Genomic DNA, 15,815 nt, shown 5'->3' with positions numbered 1-15,815 from the left:
CCGCATGCCAGACGTCCAAATCAACTACAAGGACCCATCTACAGGTCAGGGGGTAGGGCCCAAACCGCTACTGTTTACCGGAGGAGGTTATACTGTGTTTCCACAGACTCCGGACCTCTTTGGGTACCCAGTAAGTGGACATGCCCTGCCGCAAGCAGATCTCTAAGGAACAACGATGCATCAGCCAGCCGTTCAAACTGAATAACCTTGACAAATTCGCCTGCTTGGACACTGTATGATTTTTCTTATCTGTTGGTTGTGTTCTTCTAATAAAACAAAACAAAACAAAACCAAAAAACAAAGGGGGGGGGGGAATGTAGAGTAACAAGGCAACCAGGTGTCTCTAATTGCCAAGGAGTGGGTGTGAGCTTGTATCAAGTCCACCTCTGCCTGGTTAAGGCAGGCCCCCTACTGAGCATGAGCAGGACCAGGGGGCCAATAAAAGGTGAGGCTCACACCCACAGAGCAGCTCACTCCTGGGCTAGGCAACAGAGAGGCCAGTAGCTGTTTGAGCCAGAGGACTGGTCTAGGCGAGTTCCACTCTGTGAGCTATAGACTTAGAGCACCACTCGCAAGTCTCTATTACGACACCTGGTTAGACCTTGAAGCGCCGATCCCTAAGAAAGGTTTGTCTCGCCACAATCCTGTCCCTCCCTCAGTGCTCTTCTCCTGGCAGCACTGGGATGTGGAGATGGGCAATGGCAAGGGCAGGACTATGGCACGGCACCTACCAGCCTGCTGCACATGGACAAGGAGGCCCTGAGCCCCAGTGCTGCTGGAAGCTCCACTTGTCTCCCCATGGCCATCAGGGACAGAGACAAGAACCATCAGCAAAGCCATGGAGAGCTCTGCCAAGTGTGCCTCCAGCTTTTCCACAGCTTTTCCCTCTCTTGTCTCCAGCACAGTCTGTCCTGGGCTGTCCCATCCCCTGTGCCTCTAGCCCTGCAGGCTCTGCTCCTTCACCCGCCTGCCCCACCTTGCTGTCCCCTTCGTCTCCTGACATCTCTGTGTCCTCCCTGCCTCTGCCTTGGGACACAGAGCCTTGGGCTGATCCAGGCTCCTTCTGGGAGATGTGGTATTCCCCAGCATGTCCCTTGCACTCACATTTCTCTTCTTCATCTTCTTCTCCATCTTGGGAGAGCTCTGGGAATTCCCCATGGTAACTGAGATGGCTGAAGGTCATATCATCATAGAATCACAGAATCACAAAATTTTTTTGTTTGGAAGGGACCTCTCATGCTCATCCATTTCAACCCCCTTCAGTAATCAGGGACACCCTCAGCTTGATCAGGTTGCTCAGAGCCATCTCAACCACCTCACTGGGCAACATGTGCCATTTTTTCCACTACTCTCATGATGAGAACTTTTCCCTAACATCCAATTCACATTCACTCTTTTCTAACTTCAACCCATTGCCTTTCATCCTATCAGTCCAGGCCCTTGCAAGCAGTTCCTCCTCAGGCTTCCACTAGGAATCCTACTGGAATGTCCATTGTGCTACAGTCAGTACCACACAGGAGGATGAAAGAGGGGAAGGAGAAAACTTGTGTTGAAATTAAAGGGATTCCACATCTCTGCAGTGGTAGATGTAGCTCTCAATACTGAGTAGGAAAGGAGAAGTCTGCCTTACAGAATATTCAGTACTCTGAGTGTGCAAACACAAAGAAGGTTCTCAGGAGCAGCCAACATTGATTTACTAAGGAGGAATCTTGCTTGACTAACCTGATATCCTTCTGCAAAGGGATGACCAAATGGGCAGATGAAGGGAGAGCAGTGGATGTCATATACCTTGACTTCAGTAAAGCTTTAGACACTGTTTCCCAAAACATCCTCATAAGAAAACTGAAGAAATGAGGAACAGAGGATTGGACTGTCAGGTGGATTGGTAACTGGCTCAACAACCGAGTTCAGAGGGTTGTGATGAGTGGCACAGAGTCAAGTTGGAGGCCTGTGACCAGTGGTGTTCCCCAGGGATCAGTACAGTTTTGGTCAATTTCCTCATCAACGACCTGAATGAGGGGATGGAGTGTATCCTCAGCAAGTTAAGTGGTGATCTGAAGCTGGGAGAGGTGGCTGAGACACCAGAAGCTCTCCATGAGATCTGGAAAGCCTGCAGAGCTGGGCAAAGGTGAACTTCATCAAGTTCAATAAGGACAAGTGTAGAGTTCTGCATCTGGGAAGGAATAACACCAACCACCAGCGCAGATGAGGGGACATCCTTCTGGAAAAGAGCTTCACAGAGAAAAATCTGGAGTCCCAGTAGACAGGAAATTCTCCAGGGGTCAACAATGGGTCCTTGTGGCCAAGAGGGCCAATGGTGTCATGGGGTGCATCAGGAAAAGTGTGTCCAACAGATCTTGGGAGGTTTTCCTACCCCTCCACTCTGCTCTGTAGGACCACACCTGAAATACTGGATCCAGTTGTTCAAGGGGCAGCAATCTACTGGAGAGTGGGCAGGGCAAAAAAAGGCATAGGGTGCACCTGGCCTTTAGCAAGCCCTTTGCCATGCTCTACCATTGTCCTGTTGTAGCCAGACTGGAGATGTCTGGAATGAAGAGGTGGGTGATGTGGTGGGTGGGAAGTTCACGAGATGATGAGGGTCACAGTGCCATCAGGGATCCAAAGTCCTCCTGGCAAGCAGTGACAGTGCCTCAGTGTCCAGAAGTTGTGCCAACACTGTTTGCTGTCTGTATAATCCCCCTGTGGGGTGGGACAAAAGGCACTTTCAGCCCCTGTGTGGATGAAGCCACGCTGGGGAAGCCCTTGAGCAGCCTCATCTGGTTCATCCTGCCTTGAGCAGGGCACTCAGACAAGGAGATGCTCAGGGGTCTCTTCCAGCCTGAGGTATTCTGTGATTCTGAATGATCTGGAGGGTCATGGGAATGATCTGTAGGAAACATAAACCCCATGTTCAAAAAGGGAAAGAAGGAAGATCCAGGGAACTCCAGGCTGGTCATTTACACCTCTGTACCCCATAAGGTCATGGAGCAGATCCTTCTGGAGGCACTGCTGGAGCATAAGAAAAATGAAGAGGTGATTGGGTATAACCAACACAGCTTCCCCAGGGAGAAACCATGCCTGAAAAACCTTGTGGCCCTTCTATGGGAATATCACAGCACCAACAGAACAGGGAAGAGACATCAAGTTCAGCTACCTGGACCTGAGCAAAGCCTTTGACACTGTCCCACACAAGGTCCTGGTCTCCAACCTGGTCAAAGATGGGTTTGATGCATCTGATGACGGACAGACCACTGGGTAGATAAAGAACTGCCTTGATGGCTGCACCCAAAGTGTGGCCACAAGGATGATCAGAGGGCTGGAGCACCTCTCCTATGAAGACAGACGGAGAGACTTGGGGTTATTCAATCTGGAGAGGAGAAGGTTCCGAGCAGACCTCAGCCTTCCAATACCTGAGGAGGGCTACAAGAAAGCTGATGAGGGACTTTAGGATGTCAGGTAGTGATAGGACAGGGGGAATGGATTCAGATTAGAGGAGAGTATTATATTCAGATTAGAGAGTGTTAAATATTTTCTTTGGTGGCATTTAACTTTCTTTTTTACATAAGAAAGTTTCTGAATATCAGTATGGACACAAATAAATCACTCCAGTGTCTTCAAGGTGCAGGATCTCTCTCTCAGATAAACTGTGGTCCATGCAGTAACGAGCAAGATGCTTCCAGCAATGCAAAGGGGGCCTCCTCCTCCTCCTCTGAGGCATTAGCTGAGGAACACAAGTGCTCCCCTCTCACCCAGCTGGCAATGCTTTCAAGCACACACACACACACACACACTCTGGGGGCACTGCAGACACCTCCTACATTTTAAAACCAGAGCAGCTGAGGCACTGGAACAGAAGGGCTTTCCCTCAGCTCCACTCAAAGCTTTCCCTGGCTTCAGCCAAGAGCAAGCACGCTTTTCAATCCAACAGCACCCGCCAGGAAGGGGAATGCTACTGGCACACCCAAGGCACTCCAGTCCTCCTTCTCCTCTCCATCTGCACATTTTGGTCAGATTGCTTCAGGGAGAACACAGCAACAGAAGCAAGAAGGGCACTTGCTGCATAGAGCACCATCTGCAATCCAACACCACAACTTCAGGTCTCAGAGAAGGAACAGAAACGCACAAAAGCTGCTTTCCTACTCTGCCAGGGGCCACCAGGATTTACAGGCCAGGATAAAATTTGCAACCTCAGAAGTCAACCACTAGTTTAGTTCATTTACTCTGTGTGGATCTATATTGATAGAGGAAGTATCTGGATCTAGACCATTTCTCTCACCACTGTTTTCACTGCACGTTGTGTTGGGCTCATCAGGGCTGCCATTTAAGAAGTACTTTTCTGTACATCCAGCAATGGCAGTTTTTAGCTCTACAGCAAGTTCTTTCTTCTCTTCTTCTTCTTTTCGTTGTTCAGCTGGTTTTTCCTGAAAGAGATGAAAGAAAAAAGCTGGGAAGAGCAGAAACAAGCATCTGCTTTGCCATCCGCTGACAGCTTGAAGAACATTTTTTGTGGAAGAGAAAAGGGAAACTTTGCTTTCTTCTACAAGGCCTTCTGTGTTTCCAGGGAAATCTTTAGCAGAATTCTGAGGTCCTGAGTCTCAGCCCTGCTTCTGCACAGCCCCTGAGAAGCACTTCCCCACTTCAGCCCAGCTTCATTTCAGTTACAGCAAGCTCTCAGGTGCTCCTGGATCTCCCTCCTACCCTTCCCAGCCCCACCATGGCAACCTCCCTGTCCCTCACACAAAGTACCTCAGAATCCCAGGGAGAAGTCCAGAGAAAATCCTCAGCTTTCTCCACTTCTTCCACGGGTGGCAGGGAACCTACACACCAGGGAGGAAAGGAGACACTCAGTGGTTTTATTTCACTCTGCTACTCCACTGTTTTATGTTGGAGGCTTTTCTTTAGTAATTTTGATTCTAGAACCATGCCTATCACCTAACAGCACAAAGAATAAAATAATCTATGTGAACAAAAGGAGTTATTTATTTAATTGCAATTGGCAATTTTCCAGATTAATACACTGGAGAGGAGTCACCTGGCAATGTCTGGAAAAGGAGGTAGGGAAGGGACGGGCAGGGCAGAGGAAGGGCTTGGCCAGGGACAAAGGCTTAGCAGGGGATCCATAGCTTACTTAATGTTAAGGATATGGCTTATTTGGTTCTGAAATTACAAAGTGCCATGTCTTCAAAAGTTAATTTTCTTGCTTACTAGAGAAGACAAAACACAAAACTCTACTTAGCAAGCCTACTTGTGCAGATCACTCTATCATGCAATCTTTCCCAGATAGCTTACTGGTTTTCCTGCCCTGCTGGAAAGCCTTCATGCACCGTGTCACCTTTGGCTCCTGCTGCTTCTGTAAAGAAAGATGTATTTCTGCAAAACTTTTTTTTTCAATAGAAACAACAACAAACTCAAGGAACTCTTTACATCCCTAGACCTGATGCCTGAATTAGCCCCTGCAAGTACAGTAGCCAAAATACCCCTCAATTTCAGGATCATGCCAGAAAAATGCATCACTTCCATTTACATCAAGGCAAGAAAATTAAATCATGTTAAAACTAAACATGCTGGCATCTCCAACTGCCACACTCCTGCTCCTCACCCCTCCAGAACCCCACTGCAACACAACAGATGATCCCAACTTCACTGCACAAGTTGCTCATTCTTCAGCACATCAGTAAGAACAGCAGGCACCAGAGCTTGGAGCTGACAAAGAGAACACTGCCTGAGCATTCCAAAAAAGAGGGAAAACGTGCAGTGCGAGGTGACACACAAGCACAGAATGCCATCTCATAGAAAAGAACCTGTTTGAGTCACTCAGCCATTGAGTAATGGTGGGGGAACCTGATGGGTAGGAAAGGAGCAGCAGCAGATGGAGGATTTCAGGAGGTCCTCACAAAGAAATGCCCTGTTCCTCTATCTGTTTGGATTTAAACACCAAATTTACAGAAAACAATAATCATCTCAGAGGAGAAGAACAGAACAGGTTATAAAAGTAACTGAGAAACTTTTAGGGTCTGCAAAGCTGACCCAAATGAGCACCAAGAAATGAAACAATGTGGTTTTTATGTCCTTACCTATTGCTCCTTTGTGCCAAACCACAACTCTACTGCACGCTCTGCCACACCTATGGTCTGTCAGGAAAAACTGACAGCAGAAGAAAGGCTGGCAGGCCAGAGACTGCTTCTATCACAGAATGGGACAGGTTGGAAGAGACCTCCAAGATCATCCAGTCCAACCTTTGACCAACACCATCATCTAACTACTAAACCATGGCCTTAAGGACCAGCTCCAAATGCCCTTTCAGTGCCTCCAGGGATGGTGCCTCCACCACTGTCCTGGGCCATTCCAATGCCTGCCAGCCCTCTCAGTGAAAAAATGGTTCCTAACACCTATCCTAAACCTCCCCTGGTGCAGCTTCCATCCATTTCCTCTGCTCCCATCCCAGTTCACTAAGGAGAAGAGGCTGTTTCCCTCCTCACTCCAACCTCCCTTGAGCTACTTGAAGAGAGCTCTAAGGTTCTAAGGAGAAAACAGTGCTGGCTGGAACTGCAGTTGCTTTCAATCCCAGTTACTTGCCTTCAAATAACTTCTTTTCAGAGGACAATTTCCCTGGAAATGCACCATACCTTGGGAGTCAAATCCAACTGTTCTGCAGAAGCACTCCAACCATCACCAATCCCCTTTTTCTCAGATCTACTTAAAAAGCAAAGCAAAATGATGACATCTGTGCCTCCCAAGTCACCCCTCAAGGAAGTATTTACAAGTATTTGTAAAGTCTCACCTTTTCAAGCCTCCTTTGGAAGAGTCTTCTACTCCTGCTCAAACATGAAACGACATGGTGAAATTAGATTTGGCATGCTAAAAATTCAGCAGTACAGATGATCAAGGTACTCATTGCACACATGAGTACACAGCAGAGGAAAAAAGTTTTACTAGTTCATGTAGTACAATGAGTAATGTTATGCTAGAGACAATACTAGCTGCTGCTCTAGCCAGTTACAAAGTGTTCTGAAAAGGCAAAGAAAATCAAGCAGCATAACCCAGACCAAAAGCTTAACCTCACACTCAGCCTGTTACTGCAGCACAGCAAAGGGACTCTCATGATGCAGGACATGTGCTCCATGGTGCCAGCCAGAGACTGCAGTAGTAATGCCAAGAAATGTCCCCTGGACACTATCTGCTCTCCATTTGCCACACAGTTCTGATAAAACACCCTTAAGAACCCAGAGAGAATAAAACCTCCACGGGAGGGTCTGAGAGGTAAAGCACAAGACTAAATTTCATTGTATAAAAATATTACTTTTCTAAGATTCTTTGAGGGTTATGTGGCCTCATAAGCACAGACTGGATTTGAAAACCTCACAGAAGGAGCTAGGTGTTTGATCACAGGACAATTTCATGTCACCTGCATGAGCTGCTTCTCCCTTCTTTGGAGCTGCACTTTCTGACAGTTTCTCACTAATCCTAGAGAGAGAGAGAGAGAGAGAGAGAGGAAAACAGAGCTGGTAAAAACAACCACTTCCTGGCAGGTAGCATTTAGCAGAAGAGTTAACAGCCATTTTTTATTCATCCTGCACACATTCACATGAATTCAGGTACTCCTAAGTACTTCTGAAGGGCAAGACACACAGAACTTTCTGCAGGGCTGGTACACACTTCAGTGTTCCCTGCAGTCACCTTTATCCTATAGATGCACATTCCAAGTTATTAACTCCTGCTTGGTACACTCTTTCAGCCTAGCTTTTAACAAAGCACACCGAACCACACCAGAGAAAGAACACCAAAATTATTCAAAAGCCACACTTATTACAGACCACTTCATTGAACCAAAAAGTTGAACATTTACCTGGGATACCCATAATTACAAGCATAATCAGCAGCTGTCAGCCCATCAGGACCTTTATGGGAAATGTCAGCACCGTGATGCAGGAGAACTCGGATCAGTTTCATCTTCCCAACAGAAGCAGCCATCATGAGTGGGGTTCTGAAAGATCCAGATGTACTATGAAGTCATCATTTTACACAGACAGTCAATATTTTCATTCCTGCTTGTTCTCCGCTTGCTCTCCCATTACTTGACAATGAACCAAAGAAAAAGCAGGTTCCATTAAAAGCAACAAGAACATGGGAGAGGGAGTCAACACAACTGCATGGTCACACCAAGCTGCCACATGTACAACACTTCAGTGCACATGAGGCTGCACATGAGGCATGATTGCCTCTCAGCAATCCCACCAAAAGAATACTCAAGAGACCCATGTGGATAAACCCCTTACCTTTGTTGCTGGTCTCGAGCATGCACATCAGCTCCCATTCTCAGGAGAAACTCAGCTGTCTCTGCCTGACCTTTGGAGACAGCAAGACTGAGTGGGGTGAAGCCCTCCTGAAAGGACAGACAAATACACCAAGTCAGTCATCAAAGTAAAAAAAAATCTTCAAGAGAAATATTGCTGCTGCTTTCTGAAACAATTTCCTTTAGAAATAGAAACATTTACCTTATTCTTGGCATCAAGATTGGCATTATGATCGACTAACAGCTCCACAACTTTCAGATTGCAAGACAGGACTGCCAGGTGGAGGGCGGTGTTGCCGACAAAGTCTCTGAGGTTTGGGTCTGCACCACGCTTCAGCAGAAAACCAGCACAGGCTTGGTGCTGGAACTGCACTGCCTGAGAACACACACAAAAAGGGAAGACTTCCAAAATTCACATTTCACTCCATCACAGCTCGCCCAGCTTCTGACCACTGGGAAAGAAGAGCACCTGCAAAGATGATCTGACAGGTGCCTGTTCCACTCCAAACCCAACAGGCGTGTTTCCGCACAGCTCTGCCTACAGAGTCCTGCCAGACACCTCTCCTTTCATGCACAGTCAAGAAGCCCCTCTTCCAAGAGCAGAACTTCTCTCACTCACCATCATCAGGGGTGTTGTCCCAAAATTGTCAACAGCATTCAATTGGCAGCGGTGCCTTACTAGAAATGCGACGACCTCTGTGTGGCTGTTTGCAGACGCCAGATGGAGAGGTGTCCTGAGAATTAAACACGGGAGATTAACACTGAGAGACAATGAAAGAATCAAAGCTGTGGCACCACCCAGCCTGGGGGACCCTGCCCAGACCCTGCTGCTCTTGCTGCCTGCTGCTGCTGCTGCTGCAACCCCGCACACATCACCCACAGGGCAGGAGAGACCTGGGGAGGCCTCACCAGCTGCAAGAGAACCCTGCAGGGAGAGCAGGGCCAAGCAGCAGCCCAGCACCTCCAGGAGCACTGGCACCCACCCAGCAGCTCCAAGCACTGGAAAGCTCTCGAGTTCCCCTTTCCCAGCTGACGGGGCACATCTTTCTTTGCAAGCAATCAGCTCCAAGGGGATCCCACACAAACCCTACAGGGGGGATGCTCCCGCACGCCACCCGAGGTGTCCCAGCAGCAGCCCACAGCCCCCTCACCGATTCTCCCTGTCGTGGCGGTCGATGCCCCAAATCTTGATCCACCAGCACCTCAGCCAGGCCAGGTGTCCGCGGGCAGCCGCGCAGTGCAGCCTGCCCAGACCTTGCTGCTGAGGCTCAGGGGCGCCGGTACCGGCAGCGGCAGCACTGCAGGGCTGCCTAGGAGCGCTGCCAAAGCGGGAAAGCTTCTGCTTCTTGGTGAAGAGCCCCATCCCAGGAGCTCTGTGAGCTGCGGCACGGGAACAGCCCCGCGGGAGCAGCGGGAGGCAGCCGGCCGAGCCGGGGGGGTGTAAAGGCGGGAGTCAGGAGAAGGGAATGGCAAAGGCAGGGACAGGGGAGGGAGGAGAAAGGCAGGGATCAGGCGAGAGCAAGGAGCAAACCAACGGCGAGGAGCAGGAGCAGCCAGAGAGGCAGAGATCAGCACAGCTCAGCACAGGAGCCACAACGGCAGAGTCACCACCAACGGGAGTCGCCAGGGCAATGGTGGGCGGGGCCGAACCACCTTGGGGGGGAAGGGGGGTAGAAGGGGCCAAACCAATCAGTGGGGGGGGGGAGGAATGAAAGGAAAAGGCATCTGAGAGAAGCTGAGAAACTCTCCCCCACCTGAATGAGTCCTCCTTCTGTGTGCAAAGGGGATTTAACCAGACACATGAAAAGGGAAAAGAGCTTTCTGCTTATTTTCCCCTTTCTGTAAGAAGCATCCTTCAGGATAGACTTCAGGATGAAAGAGAACTGGAAACTGTCACGGTTTAACACTGGCCCGGCAATTAAACCAAATAACAGACGCTCTCTATTAATCTCTCTCTCCTTGATAGAGAAAGGAGAGAGAATAAGGGAGAGAGACTTATGGGTTGGAAACTAAACTACACAACTTTAATGAACAGTAATGATAAATAGGAAAAATTACTAAATATATACAAATATACAGGAAAATGGAAACCACATTCCTCCCCCTTTCCCCCAATAACTCTCACGTCACCACCGAGGCTGCAGGGCAGCCCTGGGAAAGTCCAGGCTGGACTCCTGGAGTCGGCAGCAGTCGGGAATCGGAGGCAGGAACACACAGATATGGGCTGGCACGGATCAGGACCACAGGCAGACGAACGGACGGGATCCTTCCAGGATGCCGGGTGAAGGAAGGGAAGAAGGGAAATCAGGAAATCCAGAAGTCTGGAAATCTGGAAATCCGGAAAAGATCTGCCTCGGCCCTCGTGATGCCTCAAATTTATACTGAGTGTGACATATATGGGATGGAATACTCTGTTTGGTCAATTCTGGCATCTATCTTGTCTGTTCCTCCCCAAAGGAGGGCTCAGGCGGGACCTCTGTATCCTCCTGGACGGTAAAATGTTTTCCTCAGAGCTGAGCAGTGTCCTTGGCTCTGCACACCAGTCTCTAGCAGTAACTATAAACATCAAGTGTTATCAATCCTAGAAGCACACACTGTCTGAGAAACTTGCTGTTAATTTCAGCAACTGCAACTACTTACAAGAGACTTAGCTAAAAGCAAAAGTACAAGACAGAAAATCACCTTTATCCTGGCCCAAACCAGGACACAAAGCAACTTTGTTATCTCCTGTTTCTGCTCTCAAAAGATCAGATGTGATTATTTTGAACAAAAAAACATGCAAGGAACACTTTCATTCCTCACAATAATTGATCCCACAGCAGGGAATAAAAGCTGCATCAGTCAGTAGGGCTTTGCAAAGAGCAGACAAGAACTCATCAGGTATGGGACCATCATCATCAGCAGAGGAGGAGGAGGAGGAGAAGTGGATAAACAGAAAAGCTTTTCCTTCTTTCCCCTGGCATATGCTTCCCTGGAGGCAGGGTGGGGAAGGAAAAACATAAAAGTTTAAGACTGGTACAAGGAAAAATTTTCCAAGCTCTGGATTTTTTCAAAGGAAATAAGAGATGGAATTCTGCTCACCTCACGTTAGCCTTCTAACATACAGGTATTTATATTAAACTACTTTTTTTGGTTGCTTTGGCACTCCAATGTTTCCCCATGATTTCTCTTGTTCACTTTTTGGTCAGTTCAGTTAATTCCATACTTATGCATTAAGAGCTGGTATTGCATATTTCCCAGTTCTTGTCAGCAGAGCTCCCTTTGTATTGGGATCTTTCACCTCCAGCATGAAATTCCTTGGAATTCCTGTGCTCTTTCCAGCTCTGGGATCAGGCTCGACAGTTTGGCCCTGGTAAGGAAAGAAATGCAGACATATCTCATCTAAACCTCACGCTTTAAATGACATCTCAATTATTACTATTTTAACCAGCAAAAGCCTTTCATCCCCTCCTTTTTCTTACCCAAGGCTTGCTCCAATCAAATACTTTTTCTTTTAAATACCATAGCCAGGATGTTCCAAAGGCTTGAGCAGTATTTGGAACTCAACAAACAAAGAATGGCTTACCTTCAGGTTTATTCAGGGAGAAATATCCCCTTAGCTCACCATCCACTTGGAGAAGAGACACAAATACACTTCTCCTCCAAAGCACAATTCAGAGTGAGAGACTGAACGTGCCAGCAGTTCCACAGCACAACACAGCATGACAGCAGTTCCAGAAGGTCACATCTGCTCATCTGCCACACAAACACACTCCTAGAAACCATCAGGTACACTGACACAACTTACACGCTCTGTGTTCAAACCAACAGATTGTGCCCTCCACTGCACCTACACTGCCATTTATGGCACTCTCCAGCATTCCAAAACTGGATCCAGAACCAGAGTGACCAGAGAGCAACAAATAGTCATGCAGTTGTCCCTGTTACACAAACACTCCTCATTTAACTCTTGCAGACCCACTGAAATGTCCAGAACTTACAGCCAACAAAATTACTCTGCAAACATTGGCTTTTTAACACAAAATTCACAAGATGTCTCAGAAATGGTGAACAGCTTCTGAAGGGCTTCCTTGTGTCTTGAAGCTGAGTAACACTGCAGGATTACACTGAGGCTGATCAGCTACTCCCCTCCTGGCTTCCCAAGCTGGGAACAACCCTCTGTAGGATAGTATCCAAAGAGAAACATGTTATAAACTTAAACCAATGACTTCAAAGTATTAAAAATCACATCTCAATGGTTATCCAGCTACAGATCACAGCATAAGATTTAAAATTACAAAGAAAAGACTCTTGGGGGTTTTTTTTAAGTATTTGACAAGAATTTCCATTTACCACAATAAGCTGGGCCAGAGAAACACGTGCAGAGGAGGCACTGATCTGTTCACAAAAAAGTAATGACAGGGTTTTAACATACCTGTTTTCAAGAAATAAAACCCCATCTGAATTAGAGCAAATGCTATGAATGTGGTTTGGATAAATGCACTGTGGGAACTTCCAGGGTCCCTGGGCCAGCTACACTGACTCACACTCACAGAGAGAGACATTCATGTGCAGAAAGGAATTCAAACTGATCCGTGACAGCATCACTGATGCCAGATTCAGACTGAGTGGTTTCAGACCTACAGACAAGAAGTTTTCCAGGTGAAATATGACACACCACTCCATGACCAGCAGAGGCTGTATTCTTCACAGAACACAGAGACACGCTTGATGAATTTCTACATTCAGCTCTCCTAACAGCTTCTCAAGTGCTCAGACCCCACAACTCTGGGTTAGTGTAATGCCTCACCCCATTCTAGTGAAGAAAATGCAGTATACCTAAAATCATGATGACAAAAAAAAACCCAAACATCCCACAATTTAGTGATTTTTATACTGGAAGGAATATTTTGAAATGCAGAGTTACACATCACATTCCACCCCAGGAGGCAAATCAACATCTAGAGCATTACCAGTCAGGTATTTCCTTGTGTTCCTTATTTGTATTTTAGCAGCAGCAGGACAGTGTTTGCAAAGCTGTAGAAAAATGCTGCCCCTTTTCCCAGTGTCAGTTCCAAGTGGTGGTATCCTGAAGCAAGGCTGGACCTTTGGGAAATGGAAGCAGCATCCAAACCTGAAGTCACCCAGATCCAAACATGTCCTGCAGGCAGAAGGGAAGAAAAATGACAGAGCTTTTACCCAGAAAGGCACTGGGCTCCAATCTTGTGCCAAGATGTGTACGCTGGGCTGCTGGTATTTTCATGTGCAGACAAACTATTCAACTGAACTGCTTCATCAGATAAAGTCCAAAGATCAAATGCAGAACTGCAAAATACCAACTGCGGGAGCAACAATACTTTAACTGATGGCAATCTACTGAAGACATTTATGTACTCAGAGGGGCCCAAACAATTTCACCTCAATTATACAGTTTCAGGAAGAAATGCCCAGGTATTTACAGACACAAAAAGGAATTGTTTAGCTGCACAGAGATGTCCTCAAAATGTTTGGGATATCTTGGTTTCAGTATTTGTTTGAGTCAAAAGTAAGAAACAGTACCAAGTTTAACAATAACAGATTTGCATTTGGTTTTGTTAACATTTTCAAAAATTAAGATAAAAAACCCAAATGTGTGCAAAGAATGGAATTACACAGTTTTGTTATGCTGAATCAAATACGTTGTATTTACAACAAAGACTGTGTCCCCCCTGCCACCCCCAGGCTGCCATCTCCCCGTGTCCCCTCCTGTCAGCAGCCAGCCATGGCAGGACAGCCTGGGGGAGATGCAGTGGGCTTGGTGGTCATAGGGCTAGTGAAGGGAGGGGATGGCTCAGGGTGTCTGAGTGTCTCCTGGGCAAGTCCCCCATGATCACCTGGTTTTTTCCTTTTTCCCTTCTAGGTGATGGTGGTCAAGCCCCAGGCCCATGCAGCCATTCTCTGCACACAAGTCCCCTGGGGCTGGATATCCGACACACGTTTAATAAAAGAACGCAGCCCCAGAGATTTGGGCTGTTCATGTTCAGATGGGGGAAGGGAGGTATGTGTGTGTGAGTGAGGAAGATCTGCTCTCCCATTTCATTACTGCACCTCAGCAAAACCACTGCAGGATTTACACTCAAGAAATCCAAGTTTCTTTGAAAAGGGAACTTTAACCACACATTTCCACTGACTCCCAAGAAATATGCAAGACCACACCATCAGTCACACTGCCCTACCTGCTGTAGACCAGAAATGATGATTTCAAGACAGAAAACACAACACAATCCAGCCCAACAACAACAAAATCAACCTGAATTCAATATACAGGTTCCGAAGATCAATACTAGTATACTATAGTGTAGCCAGAAAGGAGTCTCTTGTCCGGGATCGATGCGTTGATACGGTGATATAGACTCGTAGGATGTGATCTGAGTCTATTGCCCACAGTGTGGAACTAGCAAAGTTGGTCTGCTGCTATGGAAGCAACCAGCCACTCTCTCAGCTAGCTCTAGAATGACCTGCTTCAGTGGGTTTGAGCCTCACTATTTATTGGCCCCACGGTCTTGCACATGCTCCATAGGGGCCCTGCCCTGACTGGGCACAGGTGGGGTTGATAGCAGCTCACACCCACTTCTTGATGATCAGAGGCACCTGGTCGCTCTGTTCCACTACATTCCCCCCCCCCCCCCTTTTTTTTTTTTTTTTTCTTTTCTCAATTTACACGTTTTATAATGACAATTTTAAGGGGAAAATATTTGTTTTGGGTTTTTTTTTTTTTGTTTTTTTTTTGTTTGTTTGTTTGTTTTGTTTGTTTTGTTAAAAAAAAGGGGGGGGGGGCATAATCAAAAGTCATAAATCAGGTATGTTGGTCGTTCCTTGGAGGTCTATTTGTGGCAGGGCGCGTCCACTTACTGGGCACCCAGAGGGGTCCGTAGTCCGTGGATACGCAACTATAACCCCTCCCGGTGAACAGCAGTGGTTTTGGCCCTAGCCACTGGCCTGTTGAAGGATCTTTATAATAGATCTGTACGTCCGGCATGCGATTGATCTTCTGTGAGGAGTAGTGCAACAGCACGGGGGGTTGCTCTGAGTCGCGGCTTGGGCTAAGAAAATTTAGTGTGAAAAGTACCTTGCCCAGCCGCATCTGTGGGTCCGTCTCCTTGCTGTCCTTCTGTTTCTGTAGGTATGTCTTCAGGGTGCGATGAGCTCTTTCTACTATCGCTTGACCTGAAGACGAATGGGGGATTCCCGTGATGTGCTTTACCCCCCAAGTAGCAAAGAATTGTTGGACTTTCCCGCCTGTATAGGCGGGTGCGTTGTCGGTTTTTACTACTTGGGGGACCCCCATGACAGCAAAACAGTTTGTTAAATGACGGACCACATGTAGAGCTTTCTCCCCCGTTTGAGCTGTTGCCCAAATCATTCCAGAGAAAGTATCCACCGTTACATGGACATACTTTAATCGTCCAAATTCTGGGACATGGGTGACGTCCATTTGCCACGTCTCGCCAGCTTGCAATCCACGCGGGTTTACTCCCATACCCAGGGCCGGACCAAATTGCGC

The 15,815-nt window shown here is 47.4% G+C and overlaps 1 protein-coding gene across 1 annotated transcript; it reads right to left on the bottom strand.

Annotated features, from left to right (window-relative positions):
* Positions 1–4,202: 4,202 nt before the first annotated feature.
* Positions 4,203–9,656, bottom strand: LOC115600131 (ankyrin repeat domain-containing protein 7-like). Its single transcript, XM_030468357.1, has 11 exons — positions 9,445–9,656; positions 8,913–9,027; positions 8,496–8,669; positions 8,277–8,383; positions 7,847–7,984; positions 7,406–7,464; positions 6,782–6,815; positions 6,627–6,693; positions 5,290–5,350; positions 4,747–4,817; positions 4,203–4,421 (listed from the first exon to the last, which is right to left on the bottom strand). The coding sequence occupies exons 1-11, from the start codon at positions 9,654–9,656 to the stop codon at positions 4,203–4,205; spliced, it is 1,257 nt and encodes a 418-aa protein (XP_030324217.1).
* Positions 9,657–15,815: the final 6,159 nt, after the last annotated feature.

This window comes from Calypte anna, chromosome W, assembly GCF_003957555.1.
Source record: "Calypte anna isolate BGI_N300 chromosome W, bCalAnn1_v1.p, whole genome shotgun sequence".
NCBI lineage: Eukaryota > Metazoa > Chordata > Aves > Apodiformes > Trochilidae > Calypte > Calypte anna.
Note: the sequence above shows the minus strand (reverse complement) of the source record. Positions and strands in the feature narration are given on the sequence as shown.